Here is a 14,711-nt window from a genome sequence, read left to right as displayed (position 1 = left end):
TTAGCGAAAGAAGGTGGTTCCATATTAAAAGAATTCCCACCAGCCTCACTTTTCCCCAGGAAGATTCTCCAACTCGCCTCCTCTGTCCTACATAAATCAAGCAGATGTTTCAAATGATTTATTCATTCGACAGACATTTCATAGTTAAATAAACATAGCCCAATAACAGATACTTTATAGAGAAATGGACTTATGATTCCAGCTCACCATCCCCCAAACTTTCTCTGGCTCACGCCATCTTTTGCCACTCTCTCATTCTCTGTCATTGAGTCGATGCCAACTCATAGCGACCCTATATATAGTATAGGGGTAGCACTGCCCCTGTGAGTTTCCAAGGCTGTAACTTTATGAGAGTAGACAGCCCCATCTCTTCTCCCATGGAGCGGCTGGTGTTTCGAACTGCTGACCTTGCAGACCACAGCCCAACATGCAATCCCTACACCACCAGGGCTCCTCTAGGTGGCTTTTAAAAGTGCTACACAGACCTGCCAGGGGGCTGGGAAAGGGCAAATGAGCTAAGGAAGAAGAAGAGCTGCCGGGAACGGAAGGATTTCCAAAGCAAAGGCCAGAGACAAGGCCTAATGCAGGATGGACCTCCTTTCGTCACCTAGCAGGTAGGCATCCCTTCTGAGGGATGCAGAAAATCCTATCTGAGTGCCCCAAGACATCACCAGTCCTCAGCGGCGTCTACAGCGCTGCTGCTCTTCTTGTTTAGTAGCTCTAACATCACTGCGCTTCAGCCTGCCTCTGCAGCCTGATGTCTACGGGGAAAGCAGCCTGGAAGCCTGGACGGGCAGTGAGACTGTCGGGGGGAACTGCTTGGCATCCAGCTTGTCCTTGTACTGTAGCTCAGGGGTCACCAGTCGCTCACACTCCTCCTGGTCTTCGGGGCTCAGTCCACTGCGAAGTACATAACCCAAAACCTTAGCTGACCCAAACTGGAAAGGACGGAACCGATGGTCAGTGATATACTTGGGGTCGAGAGCCTCGCCCCCCAGCAAACAATGCTTAGCCAGGGCCTCTCGCCGAGCCCGGAGCTCAGCCACGGCGCTCTCCAGCCGGCTCTGGCCATATCGCTCGATGCGTGTCCATAGACTGCGGTTGAAATGGTCATAGAGAGCCCAGTCCAGATTGTTCCAGGCGCGGGCTCGTGCAGCCAGCTGCTGTTCCTCATCAGTCACCCTCCCTTCCCTGAGAGCACTGAGGGCCCGCTCACCTCCAGCCTGTGCATTGTGCATGAAGCCCACCACCTCATCTAGACCCCAGCACAGGGCATCTGCCAGCAGGACCAGCGACTCATCAAAGTACTCTGCCACCAAAACCAGGTCAAAGACAGAGTCTAGCCAGGCCAGACCCCACTGGATTAAAGAGGAAGACCTCTGATCTAAAGAGACAGGGCTGGATGCCTGGCGATGACCATTGGCCACCGTGGGAACAGGATGGAAGAAGGCATTGGGCTCCAGGGTGTGGGCTGGAGGGTTAGCACCGGCAGGCGGGACATGCCACTGTAGAGCATTGGGATCTCTGAGAAGATGGAAATTCCTTCTCGCGGTCTTCATATCTGGGGGGAAGGGGAGGCCAAAGTCAAACCACAGCAAGTTCCGGGCATAGTGGTCCCCGCGAGCTCCCAGTCGGTAGAAGGCTCGAGGATTGGCTAAAAAGGCCGCCAAGGAGGGGGCCTTGCGGAAGGCTGAGGAGGTGGATTTATAGTAGGAGAAGGCAGAGTGGGCCAGAGTTGCTGGGTCTCGGACAATGGAGAAGAAGAAGCTGTCAGAAGGCATGACCCGAAGGACCTGCAGAGACGAGAGAGCAGACAAAAGGAGGATAACTGGGCCACAGAGACACAAACTACGCCAAACTGCCCCCTCCCCTCTACCCCAAACCCCAGGTTTATCAAACCTCCTTCTGACAGTTCTGCCGAGACACCTCCCGACCCCCACCCCCATCCAAAAGCTGTCCCTCACTGTCTGCATGGTCTTGGACACATTTATTGATGATCTTTGAGGCACCATTTGCTTATCTGCAAAATGGGGCTAAGCATACCTTCCTCTCCGGGTGGTTGTGAAGGTTATGTGGGATAAAGGAGGGAGAGGAGCGTGGAGCATCATTTTCTCCAAGAACCCATTCATCTCCTGGGGCCTTTTTGTCTGCCTGGGACAGGAAAACTTCTAGGGACCAGACTTTGTGGTCACTTCTCCAACCTATGAACTGCCTACTTGGAATCTCTCCACCTCAGGCCTCTTCAAATCAATAAACAATATAAAATCATTAAGCCTGACATTTAAGTTATGGCTACTGTGGAGTTTGGCAGTTCCTCAAAACAACAACAACAACAACAACAACAAAAAGGAGTCCCTGGGAGCAAGGGGGGAGGAGAAGGGATTAATCTCAGGTAGATGGTCCAGATGGAAGGGTAGGGCAGTACTGAGGCTCCTGGGCATCGTGGAGAACAAGAGACATCGTAGGAATGGGACTGGGGAGCCCTGGCCTCTGGGTGGGCTATGTATGGTAGCCACATCTCAGCAAGAAGGAAGAGGGCAATTGAATCACTACTCAAGGTGGCTCTACATCAGAACATCTCTCCTCGGCTTGCCTCCCGAGGAGCGTCTGCCTCTGAAAACGGAATGTGTCCTTGAACCTCCCCTCTTCGTGAAAACCCTGGCCCGGCACTGCCAGTGCAAGGGGTCCAGCAGGGCACAGCCCATGAACGATTTGTCTCTGCAGGCATCGTGCAGGGCACTGGTGCAGAGGATGGTATTTGGGCATCCAATGGACCCGGACTACCAACCCAACTTTGCCATTTATTAACTGTGTCCTTGGAGACAGGTTGCTGAACTTCTCCGAGCCTTCAGCTCTCCATGGCTACGTGTAGGCTGACGCTTACCTTGAAGAAGGTGCAAGTACACGGATCATGGTCAGCATCCAAGGACTAGTGGTAACAACGAAGGTCAGTATCCCGACCTCCGGAGCAACCGGCTTCCAAGCGCATTCTCATCACGTCACTCTCCACTGTGGCCCCTCACTGCCCCTCCGACCACACTCACGCCCCGTGGTCTACCATCGAAGCCTTTGATTACTTGCAGCTCTGGCTCCAAAGGAGGAGTTTTGCCGCTCCAGCTAAACTTGTTCTACCACCTGCACACGCCTTCCCTCCCTTATCCACACATGCCCTGCCATGATCTTGCTGCTACTTTGCCAGCTTTTCTCCTGACTGCAACATTCTGTCTTTAAAACCCACCTTTTGCAAGGACCCCCAGAGGCTCCTAAGAAGACAGACCTATCTACCCATGTACTTCTGGAACCTCATCCTCCCGACGCTTCAGCTCCCAAGAACCCTCTGGGACGCAGTTCTACTGTGACACACGCGGGGTGGCTATGAACTGGAATTAAGTCAGCAGCAACCAGGTCAACGGGAAAGATAACGAAGCCGTAAGCTAATCCTTGAATCGCTATTGAAGATGAAGACGCCCTCAGAGCAGCTTGACATGCATTGGATGGTGAGGCTGAAGTGGAACCACCTGTCCAGAAAGCCACACCTGTACTGAATGCTCTCCCTTCGATGCCAAACGCACGCACAGCACTCACGAACACACATACACACACACACACACAGCTACGCAGTACTCGGAAAGAGCTTTGACTTTGGCGTAGATAATCTGGATTCAAGTGGTAGCTCTGCCACTTTTCAATCTGATCACTCACCAAATCACTTCTCAGAAGCTCAATCACCTCATCTGGCAAAGAGAGACAGTTAAAACATGCCTTCCTTATAAGGTGACCGTCAGATTAATACCCAGCCCTCAGTAAGCATTCAATAAAGGCTAGTTCCTACCTTGTGAGTCTTCACCTGCAGGGTGATTGACTGTCTTTTCTGTAAAAGCTTGCAGGTGTGTGTGTGTGTGTGTGTGTGCGCGCGCGCACGCACACACACACGCGTATGCATCCATTCATATACATTCATTTCCCCCAATAGAACTGAGATTCCTGGGAGTGTCAGCAGTGACTAAGGACCCAGCTACTAACTAGAAGATCAGTGGTCCGAACCCACCAGGTGCTCTGTGGGAGAAAGATGTGCCCGTCTGGTTCCTCAAAGATCCCAAGCCTTGGAAAGCCTAGGCAGCAGTCTCACTCTGCCTTCTATGGGGCTGTCAGCTGGAATCTGCTCCATGACAATAGTTTGGGGTTTTGTTGGGGCTTTTTTTTTGTCTTGGAGCTGGGACGGAGGAGAGCCAGGCCCGGGTCTCTTCCAAAATCATTTGCAGAACCCGGCCTAGGGTTTAGCAACTACAACGGAGATGGTGAGAAGAATGGGAGAAAGGCCAAGCAAGGTGCCTGACGATGACAGTGGAAGGGTCCAAAAAAAGCGAGGGGTCCCTGGGTAGAGAGTTCGGCGGTTAAAGTGGGCAGGGGAAACAGTGGCACCAGGCTGGTACTCTGGTCTTGGCAAGGGACAAGAGGTTAGCTCCAAAAGGAAGTGAGCAGGAACTTGGATCCCAGGGTCTACTGGGAAAGGGATCCTCAAAGACCGGGGACAGTAAATCCCACCTGAGTAGCCCTAGGACCAACCCTATGAGGAGGTGAGGACTGGACAGCCCCCAGGTCTCTACCCGCCTCCCCACCGTGCCCTTGACCATAAGCCCGAGCCCAGCTCTTTCCAGTCCTGCCTCTCCCCTATGCCTCTCACCTCTTTCAGGTTGAACCTCATGTGGTGACAGAGAATGTGGAAGGGGAACTGGGTGCCTCCATCCTGGGGGTGGTAATTTTTGACCCGGGAGGCCTGGAAAGGCTTCGGGTAGCCGAACTGGTAGCGGGCAGGGAGGGCGAAACGCAGCCCATGCCGGTCCCCATAGCGATGAAGCAGGTTCAACACGGAGCTGCTCCCTGACTTATGTGTCTTCAGGAACACCAATCGCTGCCTGGGGGAGCAGGATGGTGGACTTGGGGGCCTCGACAAGGTCCAGGGCTGTCGAAGCTGGAGCCCAACTCCAGGTAGCCTGTAGAGCGAAGGGAGGGGGAAGCATCCTGTTGCTCACCAGCAAGTGTGTGAGTACCTGGTGCAGACAGGACAGAGGGTTTAACACCTCCCAGCCTGGCCCCTCTGAGTCTCTAAGGGTCCTCGAATCCCACCACCAGATAGGGCAATGGGCCATCCAGGGAAAGTAGAACAAGGTGGAAACTCACCTTCTCTGGAAGGGGCCCCCCCAGAGCTGCAGGGCGAATCCGATGGTCATGAAGACTCCCAGAGCCACACCCAGGCTCCGAGGCCCCCAGAGCCAGAATCGCATTGTTCTGGTGGGAGAAAGGGGCCCCATGTGGCCCACTCGATGCATGAGAGGAGCGGGCAAGACGGGGGACCAAGGCAGAGAGAGCCTGGGGTAGCCGGCTAGCCGCTGAAGGCACCGACTGGAGATGGGGGGTCATTCCCCAGGCCTGCTTGCCTCCTGGGTTGCGTCTGCCCCCTGAGTTGGCAGATTTTTGCCTCCGTCAGCGTCTAGAAGAGAAACGAGGGGGAGGGAGCGGCGCCCAAAGAGATGGGTAAGAGCCCTCTCTTCCCCAAGCAGCTGAGGCTGAATTCAAGGAGGGGTGCTGGCTCCCCAGGCCCCCCCCCCCAGCCTACTCCCTGTGCACTCTGCCTCTGTCTCCCCTCTCCAACTCAAATCACCAATCTCTCACCTCCAGTTCCTCCTCCGGAGCCTCTGGGATTTAGGCGGGAAGGGGAGAAAGAGCCCTGATCACACCTAAAAGGGCCAGCGTGCTAGCTGAGATTCCGCCCAGGACAGTGTCATGGGGCAGCTGTGGTCACCAGGCACTGCCAGGCTTGTAGTGCTTTCCCAAGCACCTTAACCTGTGACCAAACCAGAAATGAGGATCCTTACTCAGAGGCTGGCCAGAGAAGCCACCCGCAATGAGGATGGGACACGGGGTGGCTGTGAATCAGAATGGATTCAAAAGCAGTGGGTTTGGGGTTGGATGGGGAACAGCGGGGAGGGGGCTGGGAGGGGGCGGGGGTTACTAGGGAAGAGGGAAAGTAAGGGGGTCTTTCTAACAAAGAAGATCAGCTATCTCCTTGCAAACTCAGACAGCCTCCCACAACCTCATCCCCGTCCCCCTCCAGCTAAGGGCTCCCAGCACAAGAAAACCTCAGTGTGTGGCAGAGGTTGGAGGAGACCTGGGGGTCTCTTAGAGAGCTCCGGTCCCTGGTCCAGGGACAACCACACCGCCACCCCATCCCACTCTGCAGCCCCAGCAGAGGCGGCAGAAGAGACTGGGAGGGAGGCGCTGGGGAAAAAGAGACGTGTCTGGGACACAAAGGCACGGACCCAGAAAGGAAAACACTGAACTCTGGAGTTTGTTCCTCTCCAGGCCCGAGCTTGCCCACCAGCAAGGAATCGAGTCCCGCCCCTTCGGGTTGCACCCCACAATTACTGGCCCGGCCCCTCCAAGACCGGGCAGTCTCCTTCCCTTCTTCGATGCCCCAGACACAGCGAGCCCACAGTAGCTACCCGGCAGCCGGCCCTACCCCCACTCCCCATCCCCTCCCAGGCAAGACGCCCTGATTTTTCCATTTCCCTCTATCCAGCCCTATCTCCTCCCACTCCAGCCCGCGGTCACCTCCAGCTTTGGCGGCTGCTCAGCCTGTTGCCAGTCCCCGGGGGACCCCCTCCATAAATTCGAGGGTCTCTGGGCTTCAGCACCCACTCACCAGGCCACGTGGGGAGCGGCAGGGGAATCGGGGTCGGGCCTGCCGCCCACCACAGCCTGGGCCTGGCTCCTCCTCGCTTGCTCGCTCGGCTTAACTTTCCCCACAAACTTTCTCTGTGCAGGCTCCTCCCCTGCCTTTGTGCCTCCAGTCCCAACAGCGGCTTCCTCGGCTTGGACCGCTCTCTCCCTCTCCCTCCCCCGGGCTCCTTTCCTCCTCCTTGGGGGCTCCTCAGTCTACCCTGGGAGGATACCGTCCACCCTCCTTATGCACCTAGGACTCAATGATAGCTTTTTCTCTCAACTTCTGTTCTCTCAACAGAACAGAAGATGCATTCAGGTGACAGAGGAGACAGTGGCGGACAGGAGATAAAAGCCGACATTGTCAGAAACCTAACAGGTCCCCAGAGAGCCATAGGCACGGAGAGCAAGGGTTCCTCTCCCTCCCACCCCCAGCCATAGAAGGTAGGGGCCCGTCAGTGTGTGGGCATCTTCTGGTCATCCTTGGATGGCCCCCTTTGAAGGACAAGGTGCTTCCTCCCGTAGGCTCACAAACCGCCCCATCTGACAGGGGACAACACTGAGGAGGCCCGGAGGGTGGCCACAGGCAATCCCAGGGGTGTTCAGGCAGCAGCCAGGGAGGGCTGCCAGGCACAGAGTGTGGCACGCAGAGTCCAATAAATTAAGCATTTATTTTCAGAGTAAACACTGAGTCAAAAACACTGGAACATGACACGGAGAAAGTCGGTCAGGAGGAATGGGGATGGTAGACAGAGGTCATGGGATGGATCTCTTCGTTTCTTCTTTTTTCCTGTATGTTAATCTAAGAAATCGATACTGAAAACAGTCAACACATCCAGACCCCCACGTCCTGACTACACACACACACACACACACACACACACACACACACACACACACCCTCCCCTGCACCCCACCAACACCCAGCTTTTGTCCATTTCTGAGCCCAGGTACCCCCACCCCATGTGATTTCTACCCCTCCCCGACTTCCACCACCCCCAACCTGAACGCTAAAAAAAATCTTCCCCTTCTCCCTTGTTAGAGGCAGACCCCAGCCCCAGGCTTAGGAGCTTGGAGACCACACCTCCTCTCCTAAATAAATACCCATGAGCGGTCACCAAAAGACAGGGAAAATGTGACCACCACCTTTTCAAAGCCCACCAACAAGAATCTCCTGGATCTGGGTCCCTTCAACTCCTCCCCAGTCCCAGCTGAGGTGGGAGGAAGGGAAAGGGCCAAGAACCCTTCTGGTGCTAGGGTGCCCCCTGCCCTGTTACCGAGGTCCAAGCAGGGCCAGGACTGGGAGGAAAAGGATGAGGATAGGATGGGTGTGAAAAGCAGCAGGCGGCCCCCCACCCCTACTCCTGCCCTGGTTGTAGCGGGAACCACCGCCTCCTTTGCCCCCAGGGCTGTCTCTTCTGGGAGGGCGAGGGGGCCTTGCTGGAGGGGCCACAGCTGCTGTCCCAGCCATCCAGTCATCGGCGTAGTGCTGCCCTCCTCCGGAGCCGCTGGCGTCCTCATCTGCAGGAAAGGGGCACAGATGGACACCAAACAGGCAGGGCAGGAAAGAGACATGGGGAGACAGGCGAGAACAGGGGAGAGAGGGTCAGACAGAGAGAGGCAGGGAGGCAGGTAGAGGGGGACAGGGACACAACGGAGCAGGAGAGGGTGAGAGAGAATGGGAGACATCAGACAGACATGGGGATGACAAACAGGGACAGGGACAGAGAGAGAGACAGATGGACAGATGGGATGAGAGGAGAAACAGGAAGTCAGAACAGGCAGCAGCAGAGAGCAGCCGTGTGTGTGTGTGTGTGTGTGTGTGTGTGTGTGTGTGTGTTGGGGGGGGTGACAAGAGAGGTGGAAGGAAAGAGTGGAAATATGAATGGCGTCTGTGCCTTCTCTATCTGGCAAACTCCACATATTCTCTCCCATAGACAAACACACACACACACACACACACACACACACACACACTCCTCACCTCCCCCTGGCTGCCTGCCCTCGCCACCCTCCCACGCACGGCCTTTTTGGTCCAAATGAAGCAGCTTCCCACTGTTCTCAGAGAATGGTTTTGCGGCTACCCCCCTGGGTGGTGAACTCAAGGGTGGAGACCCTCTTGCTGGCCACTCACTCTCCTACTCTTGAGGTAGGCGCTCAATACCCGCTACTTGGAGGACCGGTGAGCAAAGGGATGACTGACTGCTATTCCCGGGGGGAGGGGGGGGTTCTGAGCGGCACTGCATGCCCCACAGGGGAGGGACTCAAGAGGCTGGAGAGATGCGTCTGGGGGTAGAGCTGAGCATCCCAGGGCAGGAGGGGTGACCAATGCTGAGAGGGCCAGGGGCACCCCAGCATCTCACCCATGTCCTGCAGGTCCAGGTCATGTCCTAGAGCGGCCGCCCTCATCCTGGCCGTGGCTGCTCGGAGCTGCAGCCGCCTCCTGCGGGTTGGGAGGTCGGGCCCAGAGATGTCCACCTCTAGCTCCGGATTGCTGACCTGCTCGGCTAGGGAGCTCCCGACCACGGGAGGCAAGTACCTGTAAGCAGTACAGGCCTGAGGCTCCCATGGGGCCCTCGGGGGTCCATCCCCTGCCTGTCCACCCACCAAGGCCACTCGGCTCTCACCGGCCCCGCCCCGCTCCGGTCCAGCAGGGTGTCGCCTCCTGAGAGATGTCCGCTGCCATGCGGGGGTCCCCGCACACTGACAGGGGTAGCCCGGCCCAGAAGCCCCTCACCCGGCCGAGGCGCTCACGGAGTTCCCACACCTGAGTATGAAAGAGGGGTGAGCTGGAGGTGATGGCCTGAGTTCCCAAGGCCCAAGTCCACCGGACTGGCGGCCCTCACTCACCAGCCGTGGTAGATTAGTGCCCGCTGCTGTGGTAGGTCGCTCCTCCTCCACTCCTGCCGATGTCCAGAGCCGGCCTGTCTCCTCCCAGGGAGCCGGGGCTCTGCGGGTGCGGGCTGGTGCTGGGTGGGGTCCCCCACACCCCTGGAACACCTGGGGCACATGGAAGAAGAGATCTCCTTTTGTGGCTGATCTCTGCCCCATCTGCCTCTCATTTGGGCTGAACCCACACATTTTCCTCATCATCTTGGGGCAAACCCCCCACATTTGATCTCCTCTCTAATACCACCAGGCTCCCTGAGCACCCCCAAATTATCTCAAAATGCTCAGTCTCCCCTGAAAATACTGTACAGTTTCTCTGACACCCACATGGTCCCTCCACCCCAGGCTGTGCCCCCACCCTTCCCTGCTACCTGAGCTGATGATGCCTCTGCTCCCCGCCCCCAAGGCTGAGCCCCTGCCCCGTACCTGGGACGACACCCCCACACTGTTTTCCTGCAGAAACATCAGAGCCTCAGAGATCTTCACACCAATGGACTCAGCCGCCAACTCAAAGGAAAAGGGTCCCTGGAGTCTCTCGGCCAGGAGAAGGAGGGCATCTTGTGGGAGGCAAACAGGGGAGAGAGACATGAGGGGGCAGCCAGACACACAAGGGTCTCTCACCTGGGTCGCAGAGGAAGCAGCAAGGTATTGGGTGGAGGGAACCTCAGAAAAATGCTCCCCTCCTCCCCAGCCCCTTGACAAATCTGTCTTTGGACTCCCTCCTGCCCCACCCCCACTACCGATCAAAACCTCCAACCCATGGCCCTTGCGTGGACCCCCAGTGCACAGCAACCCCATAGGACAGAGTAGAACTGTCTCTGTGGGTGTTGTAGTAGAAAGTCTTCTCTTGCTCCCACGGACCAGCTAGTGGTTTTGAACTGCTGATCGGGTGGTTAGCAGCCCAAAGCATAACCCAGTGCTCCTTCCCACCACAGCCAGCCCTCGATTTACTCCCTCTCAGGCTTTCCTGATCCCCTCACCCAAGTAGCCCCCCCAGTCAGGTTCCAGTCCCCCGCTGCTGAGACAACCACGGGCCACATTGAGGCAGAAGCCCCGGCAGGGTGGAAGCGACGGGACCCCCCGGCAAAGAGGACAGCCAGTCAGACGCATGACAGCCCGGCTGCAGCCTTCAGACATCGACACCTGGGAACAGAGAGGATGGTGGCATCAGCCACAAACACCACAGCTGCCCGCAGGCAAGCTTGATGCTGGGCACAGAACGCCCTGGCTCCCTCAGGCTCCCAGTTTATGTGGTCTGGTAGACAGGAGCCTCTGGGTGAGTGACCTGTGGGGCAGCAGGTTTGACCAGACTGCACAGCTCTGATTACTGAGGTTGGGAGGGGGCGGCTCTAGGAGCCAGATCATCGAGACTGCTTCTTAGGCGGTATGGAGCTAGAGAGGCAGTGGGGTGGGGATGGAGGGCAGTTCTGAGCAATGGTTCAAGGGCAGGAATGAGCCTATCATGGTCCCGGAGGGGGACTGCAGTGAGGCAGCCTGGCCGGCAGGAGGGAAAAGCTTGCGTAGGAAACAGGATGGCTGGGAGGCTATGGAGAAGCTCGCAGAGGAGGGCATGGCCTTGAGGACCAAGCAACGAATCTGGTCTTCAGGGAAGGGGGTGGGCATTGAGGGCCCCTCACCAGGGCAGTGGCGGGGGGCGTGTAGAACCCAGGGGGTCAGTACTCCAAGCATAGACGCCCCTAGACGCTGGCGTGGGAGGCGGGGTATAAGTCATCAGAGAGCGGGTCAGAGATCATGGATCATGACCCAAAGGGCACTTCACTCTAACCTTCTTTCTTTCCTAGATGACCCTGGGACACCAAGGCCTGGAGGCTTCTCCTGCCAGCTGGCGCCTACCTCTTCCTCCTGGGGCCTTTCCCGCTTCTACCTCCCCCTCCCTGGCCCCATCTATGTGCAGAGCCCCAACCTTCAGTGCGGTGCTGACGACGTCTCTTCCAGTCGCCAGGCCCTGGATAAGGGCACGGGCAGCCACCAGAGCACGGGTTATCTGGAGAAGACAAGGGCAGAAATGACAGGGGAGTTGTGAGCCAGTCATGACTTGGGGGACAGCAGACTGCACCAAGGGATGAGCAGGCTGGGTGAGGGTTGCAGGGTTGGGGGGTTGGGAGGCAGGTTAGGGAAGTCAGGTGGTATAGGGAGGCAGGTTGGAGAGTCTCACAGGAATTATAGTCTAGAAGGTTCAGAAGGAACCAAATTTGGGGAGAGATGGATAAGGATAAAAACTTGGAGACCTGGGTGGGAGGGCTGCATCTACCACCACTCTCCATGAGACCTTAACCTCTGGGGGGGGGCCTCGATTTTCTCAACAGAAAATCAGGACACCACTATCTGGCCTGAAGAGTTAAGGTGGCAATGATAAGAGATCACATCAGTGAAACATCTCTCAAACAGTAAATGCCAAAGTGATCTTTGGGTGAGCCAGAAGAGGCCAGAACATTGGCAACAGGGTGGGGTGGGGTGGGGGGATTGGCGTCAAGATGCTTGAGGGTCAAGGGCTGGTGAGTGGAGCAGCAGGTGTATATGAAAGCAGGGCAGCCAATGTGGGTGGGAGGCACTCAATGGAAAGCAAAAGGATCACTGGGTAAGTGGGAGGGGGGCGGGAATGGGCTCAGGATGGGCATCACCTGGTCAGAGGTAGCTGCAGTGCAGACTGCAGGTGGGTCACCAGCTCAGGTGTGACTGACGCACAAAGGAGGAGGGGTCAGAGGCAGCTGAAGCTCAGGCCTTGGGGCCCCTCACCTGCAGGCGGAGGCGGCGGGGCGAGTCCCCGAAGGGCTGCAGAGAGCCATCAGCAGCGGAGGCGAGACGAGTGAGGCAGAGCAAGTAGTCAGGGGGGAAGCTGTACTGAGGGTGCAGCAGAGGGAATGCTCTCTCCAGGAGCTGTGCCCAGAAATCAGCCAGCGTGTCATCTAACCCCCCACTCGTCCCCCCATAGTGGCCCCGCAGTCGAGAGAACAGGCCACTGAAAATGGGGGCGTGCTGGGCATATAGGCGGCCGTAGGAGCGGGAGAAGAGCTGGGCCAGGGAGCGCTCAGATGCGGAGAGCAGCTCCCGGAAGAACTCTGTGGTAAATGCAAAGAAGGGGTGTGAGGTAGGGATGAGGCCAGAGAAGGGGGTGGGGGAGAGAAAAGACAGGTGAATTAGAAACGGAGCAACTTGCAGAGACCTGGCCAGACTAGGAATGAGGGGGTAGGGCCCTGGAGAGAGACTGGGGGTGGGGTGAACCAGGGCTGGGGAGAGGCAGGGTGCCTTCGGGATGGAACACGGAGTGGAATAGGATGCTTGCTGGGGTCATGAGCACAGAAAGGTATGAGGCCAGGTTTGAGGATCCCAGGTCCTCACCATCAAATTTTCTATGCCGGGCAGCCAGCGTGTGGACCAGGAAGGACCCACTCTCCTCCACCAGGCCTCGGAAGGTGTCCTCAGCCTCCCTGGTCAGCCTCTGCTCTGTCTCACTGGAACAGCAGGTGTACTCCTGGGGACAGACCCGGAGGTGCTCACCTGGGCAGAGGAGACACAGAGGAATGGCTGGGAAGTGACATTGTGAAATGTCTCCTTCTCCCACCTATCTCTGGGAGCTCTCCCCATCCCTTCCACCTGTCTTGTTTCAGCTATTGTCTGTGCCCTCATCCCTCCCTGACCCTATTCTCTCCTCATTCCCCCCTCCCCCTCCCAAATTCATCTCAGTTCACCCTGGGATCATCTATTTAACATTGCCCTGAGCACCAAGGGAGTCTTCTCAGGTAACCCTCTCCAACACCGGGCCCCTAGGGGCTTACAAGACCTATTCTAGGGGGATGAAGAATGGGTTTGTAGTGATGGGGTTGTGCGAAGAGCAAAAAAGTATTATCACAGACAGGCCTCATGAAGACAGAGCGGGGAACTCTGCAGACTGGGGTGGGGTTGTTGCAGACTACTAGAAAGGGGCTTTTTTTGTGGGGTGGGAGGGTGGAGTAAAGCTATTATGTGAACGGAAGGGCTGTGGTGATCTTGGTAATGAAGTTACAGGAGGTAGAGAGATCACTATCGGATGAGAAGACTTAACGGTTTTTCTGAAAGGCAAGAGAGTTATTGTGAGATGGTCAGGACCCGCCCCTGCCAAAACTCCCCCCCCCCAACCCGCCCCCATCCTCCAATTTTCTAGTCTTCTTTCTCCTCACCTGAGATCAGAGCGGGAGGGAGTAAGCTTAAGCTATATCCCCGAGCCCCAAGCACCTGCCGGGTCTCAGCGCAACTCCGCGTGACCTTTGCCTCACTCCCGGGTCCCGGACCAGGACCGGGACACAGAAGCAGCAGCAGAAGCAGGAGAGGTCGCAGCGCAGACATCGCTGCAGCCGTCCTGGGATGGGAAAGTGCGTCCAAAGAAGGAGAGAAGAGACGCTCGAATTCGAGAACCTGGTTCTCGACCGCGGGACTGCACCGCGGTGCAGAAAAAGAGCGCGACCCCCCAAAACGGAACACAGTGCACGAAAGATGGACCAGGCGGCATCTGCGGAGACAATGGGAGCGGGGAGCCGGACAGGGGGCGGGGCTTGAGGCGTGGCCCCGCCAATGATGGCAAAGAACTGCCCTCGGGGGCGGGGTCAATGGAGAAATTCAGCCAATGTAGCGGGGAAGTTGGCAGGGAGGCGGGACAAAGTCGAAGCAAGGAGGTAAGCGAGGTAGGAGGCGTGGTTTTTCTCAGGGGCGTGGCGCTCTGGAGCGAAAGGCGTGGCCAGGGGGGAGACCAACCAGATTGAAGGAGTTTCTAATTGCCTCGGCCGGAATCCAGCCAATGGAGCGCGGAACTGCCGTCCGAAGGGGCGGGACGGGGTGGAGCTGGGGGGGCGGGAAGGAGGAGGAGGAGGGAAAGCAAGGAGGCGGGGCGTAGCCGAGCCCACGTGACCAGCTGCACGCCGCCGAGCTCGTGGCTACACGAGGCTGAGAGAGCGGCGTGACTGGAAGGTGGGGAGCACCGGCTTCGGGACTCCCAAGCCTCGCGACATTTCCTAGGCTCCGCGAGGCTGAAAAGTCGTTGGGTTTGCGTCAGCGTCTAGGACGCCTCGCGCCTTCCCGCGCTTTTCGGTAGCCGTCCCTGCTCTCAC

At 57.3% G+C, this 14,711-nt stretch overlaps 2 protein-coding genes across 5 annotated transcripts; both read right to left on the bottom strand.

Moving 5' to 3' along the window:
- Positions 1–112: 112 nt before the first annotated feature.
- Positions 113–6,838, bottom strand: GAL3ST4 (galactose-3-O-sulfotransferase 4). Of its 4 annotated transcripts, none has more exons than XM_075564964.1 (5): positions 6,704–6,838; positions 5,674–5,845; positions 5,182–5,491; positions 4,685–4,994; positions 113–1,793 (listed from the first exon to the last, which is right to left on the bottom strand). In XM_075564964.1, the coding sequence occupies exons 3-5, from the start codon at positions 5,328–5,330 to the stop codon at positions 762–764; spliced, it is 1,491 nt and encodes a 496-aa protein (XP_075421079.1). In that variant the 5' UTR covers positions 5,331–5,491; positions 5,674–5,845; positions 6,704–6,838; the 3' UTR covers positions 113–761. The 4 variants fall into 4 exon arrangements, with proteins under 4 accessions (XP_075421079.1, XP_075421082.1, XP_075421080.1 ...); XM_075564967.1 differs by having other exon boundaries at positions 5,182–5,289; XM_075564965.1 differs by having other exon boundaries at positions 6,613–6,828.
- Positions 6,839–7,733: 895 nt separating this feature from the next.
- On the bottom strand, positions 7,734–14,115 carry GPC2 (glypican 2). Its single transcript, XM_075528535.1, has 10 exons — positions 13,788–14,115; positions 12,970–13,128; positions 12,367–12,689; positions 11,534–11,614; positions 10,590–10,752; positions 10,036–10,166; positions 9,571–9,720; positions 9,348–9,487; positions 9,084–9,259; positions 7,734–8,241 (listed from the first exon to the last, which is right to left on the bottom strand). The coding sequence occupies exons 1-10, from the start codon at positions 13,951–13,953 to the stop codon at positions 7,994–7,996; spliced, it is 1,737 nt and encodes a 578-aa protein (XP_075384650.1). The 5' UTR covers positions 13,954–14,115; the 3' UTR covers positions 7,734–7,993.
- Positions 14,116–14,711: the final 596 nt, after the last annotated feature.

Source organism: Tenrec ecaudatus, chromosome 12 (genome assembly GCF_050624435.1).
Source record: "Tenrec ecaudatus isolate mTenEca1 chromosome 12, mTenEca1.hap1, whole genome shotgun sequence".
NCBI lineage: Eukaryota > Metazoa > Chordata > Mammalia > Afrosoricida > Tenrecidae > Tenrec > Tenrec ecaudatus.
Note: the sequence above shows the minus strand (reverse complement) of the source record. Positions and strands in the feature narration are given on the sequence as shown.

Bases quoted from the DNA above. Each gene is read 5' to 3' on its own strand.
- GPC2 (XM_075528535.1), bottom strand. From the start codon at position 13,953: ATGTCTGCGCTGCGACCTCTCCTGCTTCTGCTGCTGCTTCTGTGTCCC. The intron at 13,129-13,787 runs GTGAGGAGAAAG...TCCTCTGCCCAG, and splicing joins CCCTCCCGCTCTGATCTCAG to GTGAGCACCTCCGGGTCTGT. The intron at 9,488-9,570 runs GTGAGTGAGGGC...TTTCATACTCAG, and splicing joins GCACTAATCTACCACGGCTG to GTGTGGGAACTCCGTGAGCG.
- GAL3ST4 (XM_075564964.1), bottom strand. From the start codon at position 5,330: ATGCATCGAGTGGGCCACATGGGGCCCCTTTCTCCCACCAGAACAATG. The intron at 4,995-5,181 runs GTGAGTTTCCAC...TTCGCTCTACAG, and splicing joins GGGGGCCCCTTCCAGAGAAG to GCTACCTGGAGTTGGGCTCC. The intron at 1,794-4,684 runs GTGAGAGGCATA...TCGTCTCTGCAG, and splicing joins TGAGGTTCAACCTGAAAGAG to GTCCTTCGGGTCATGCCTTC.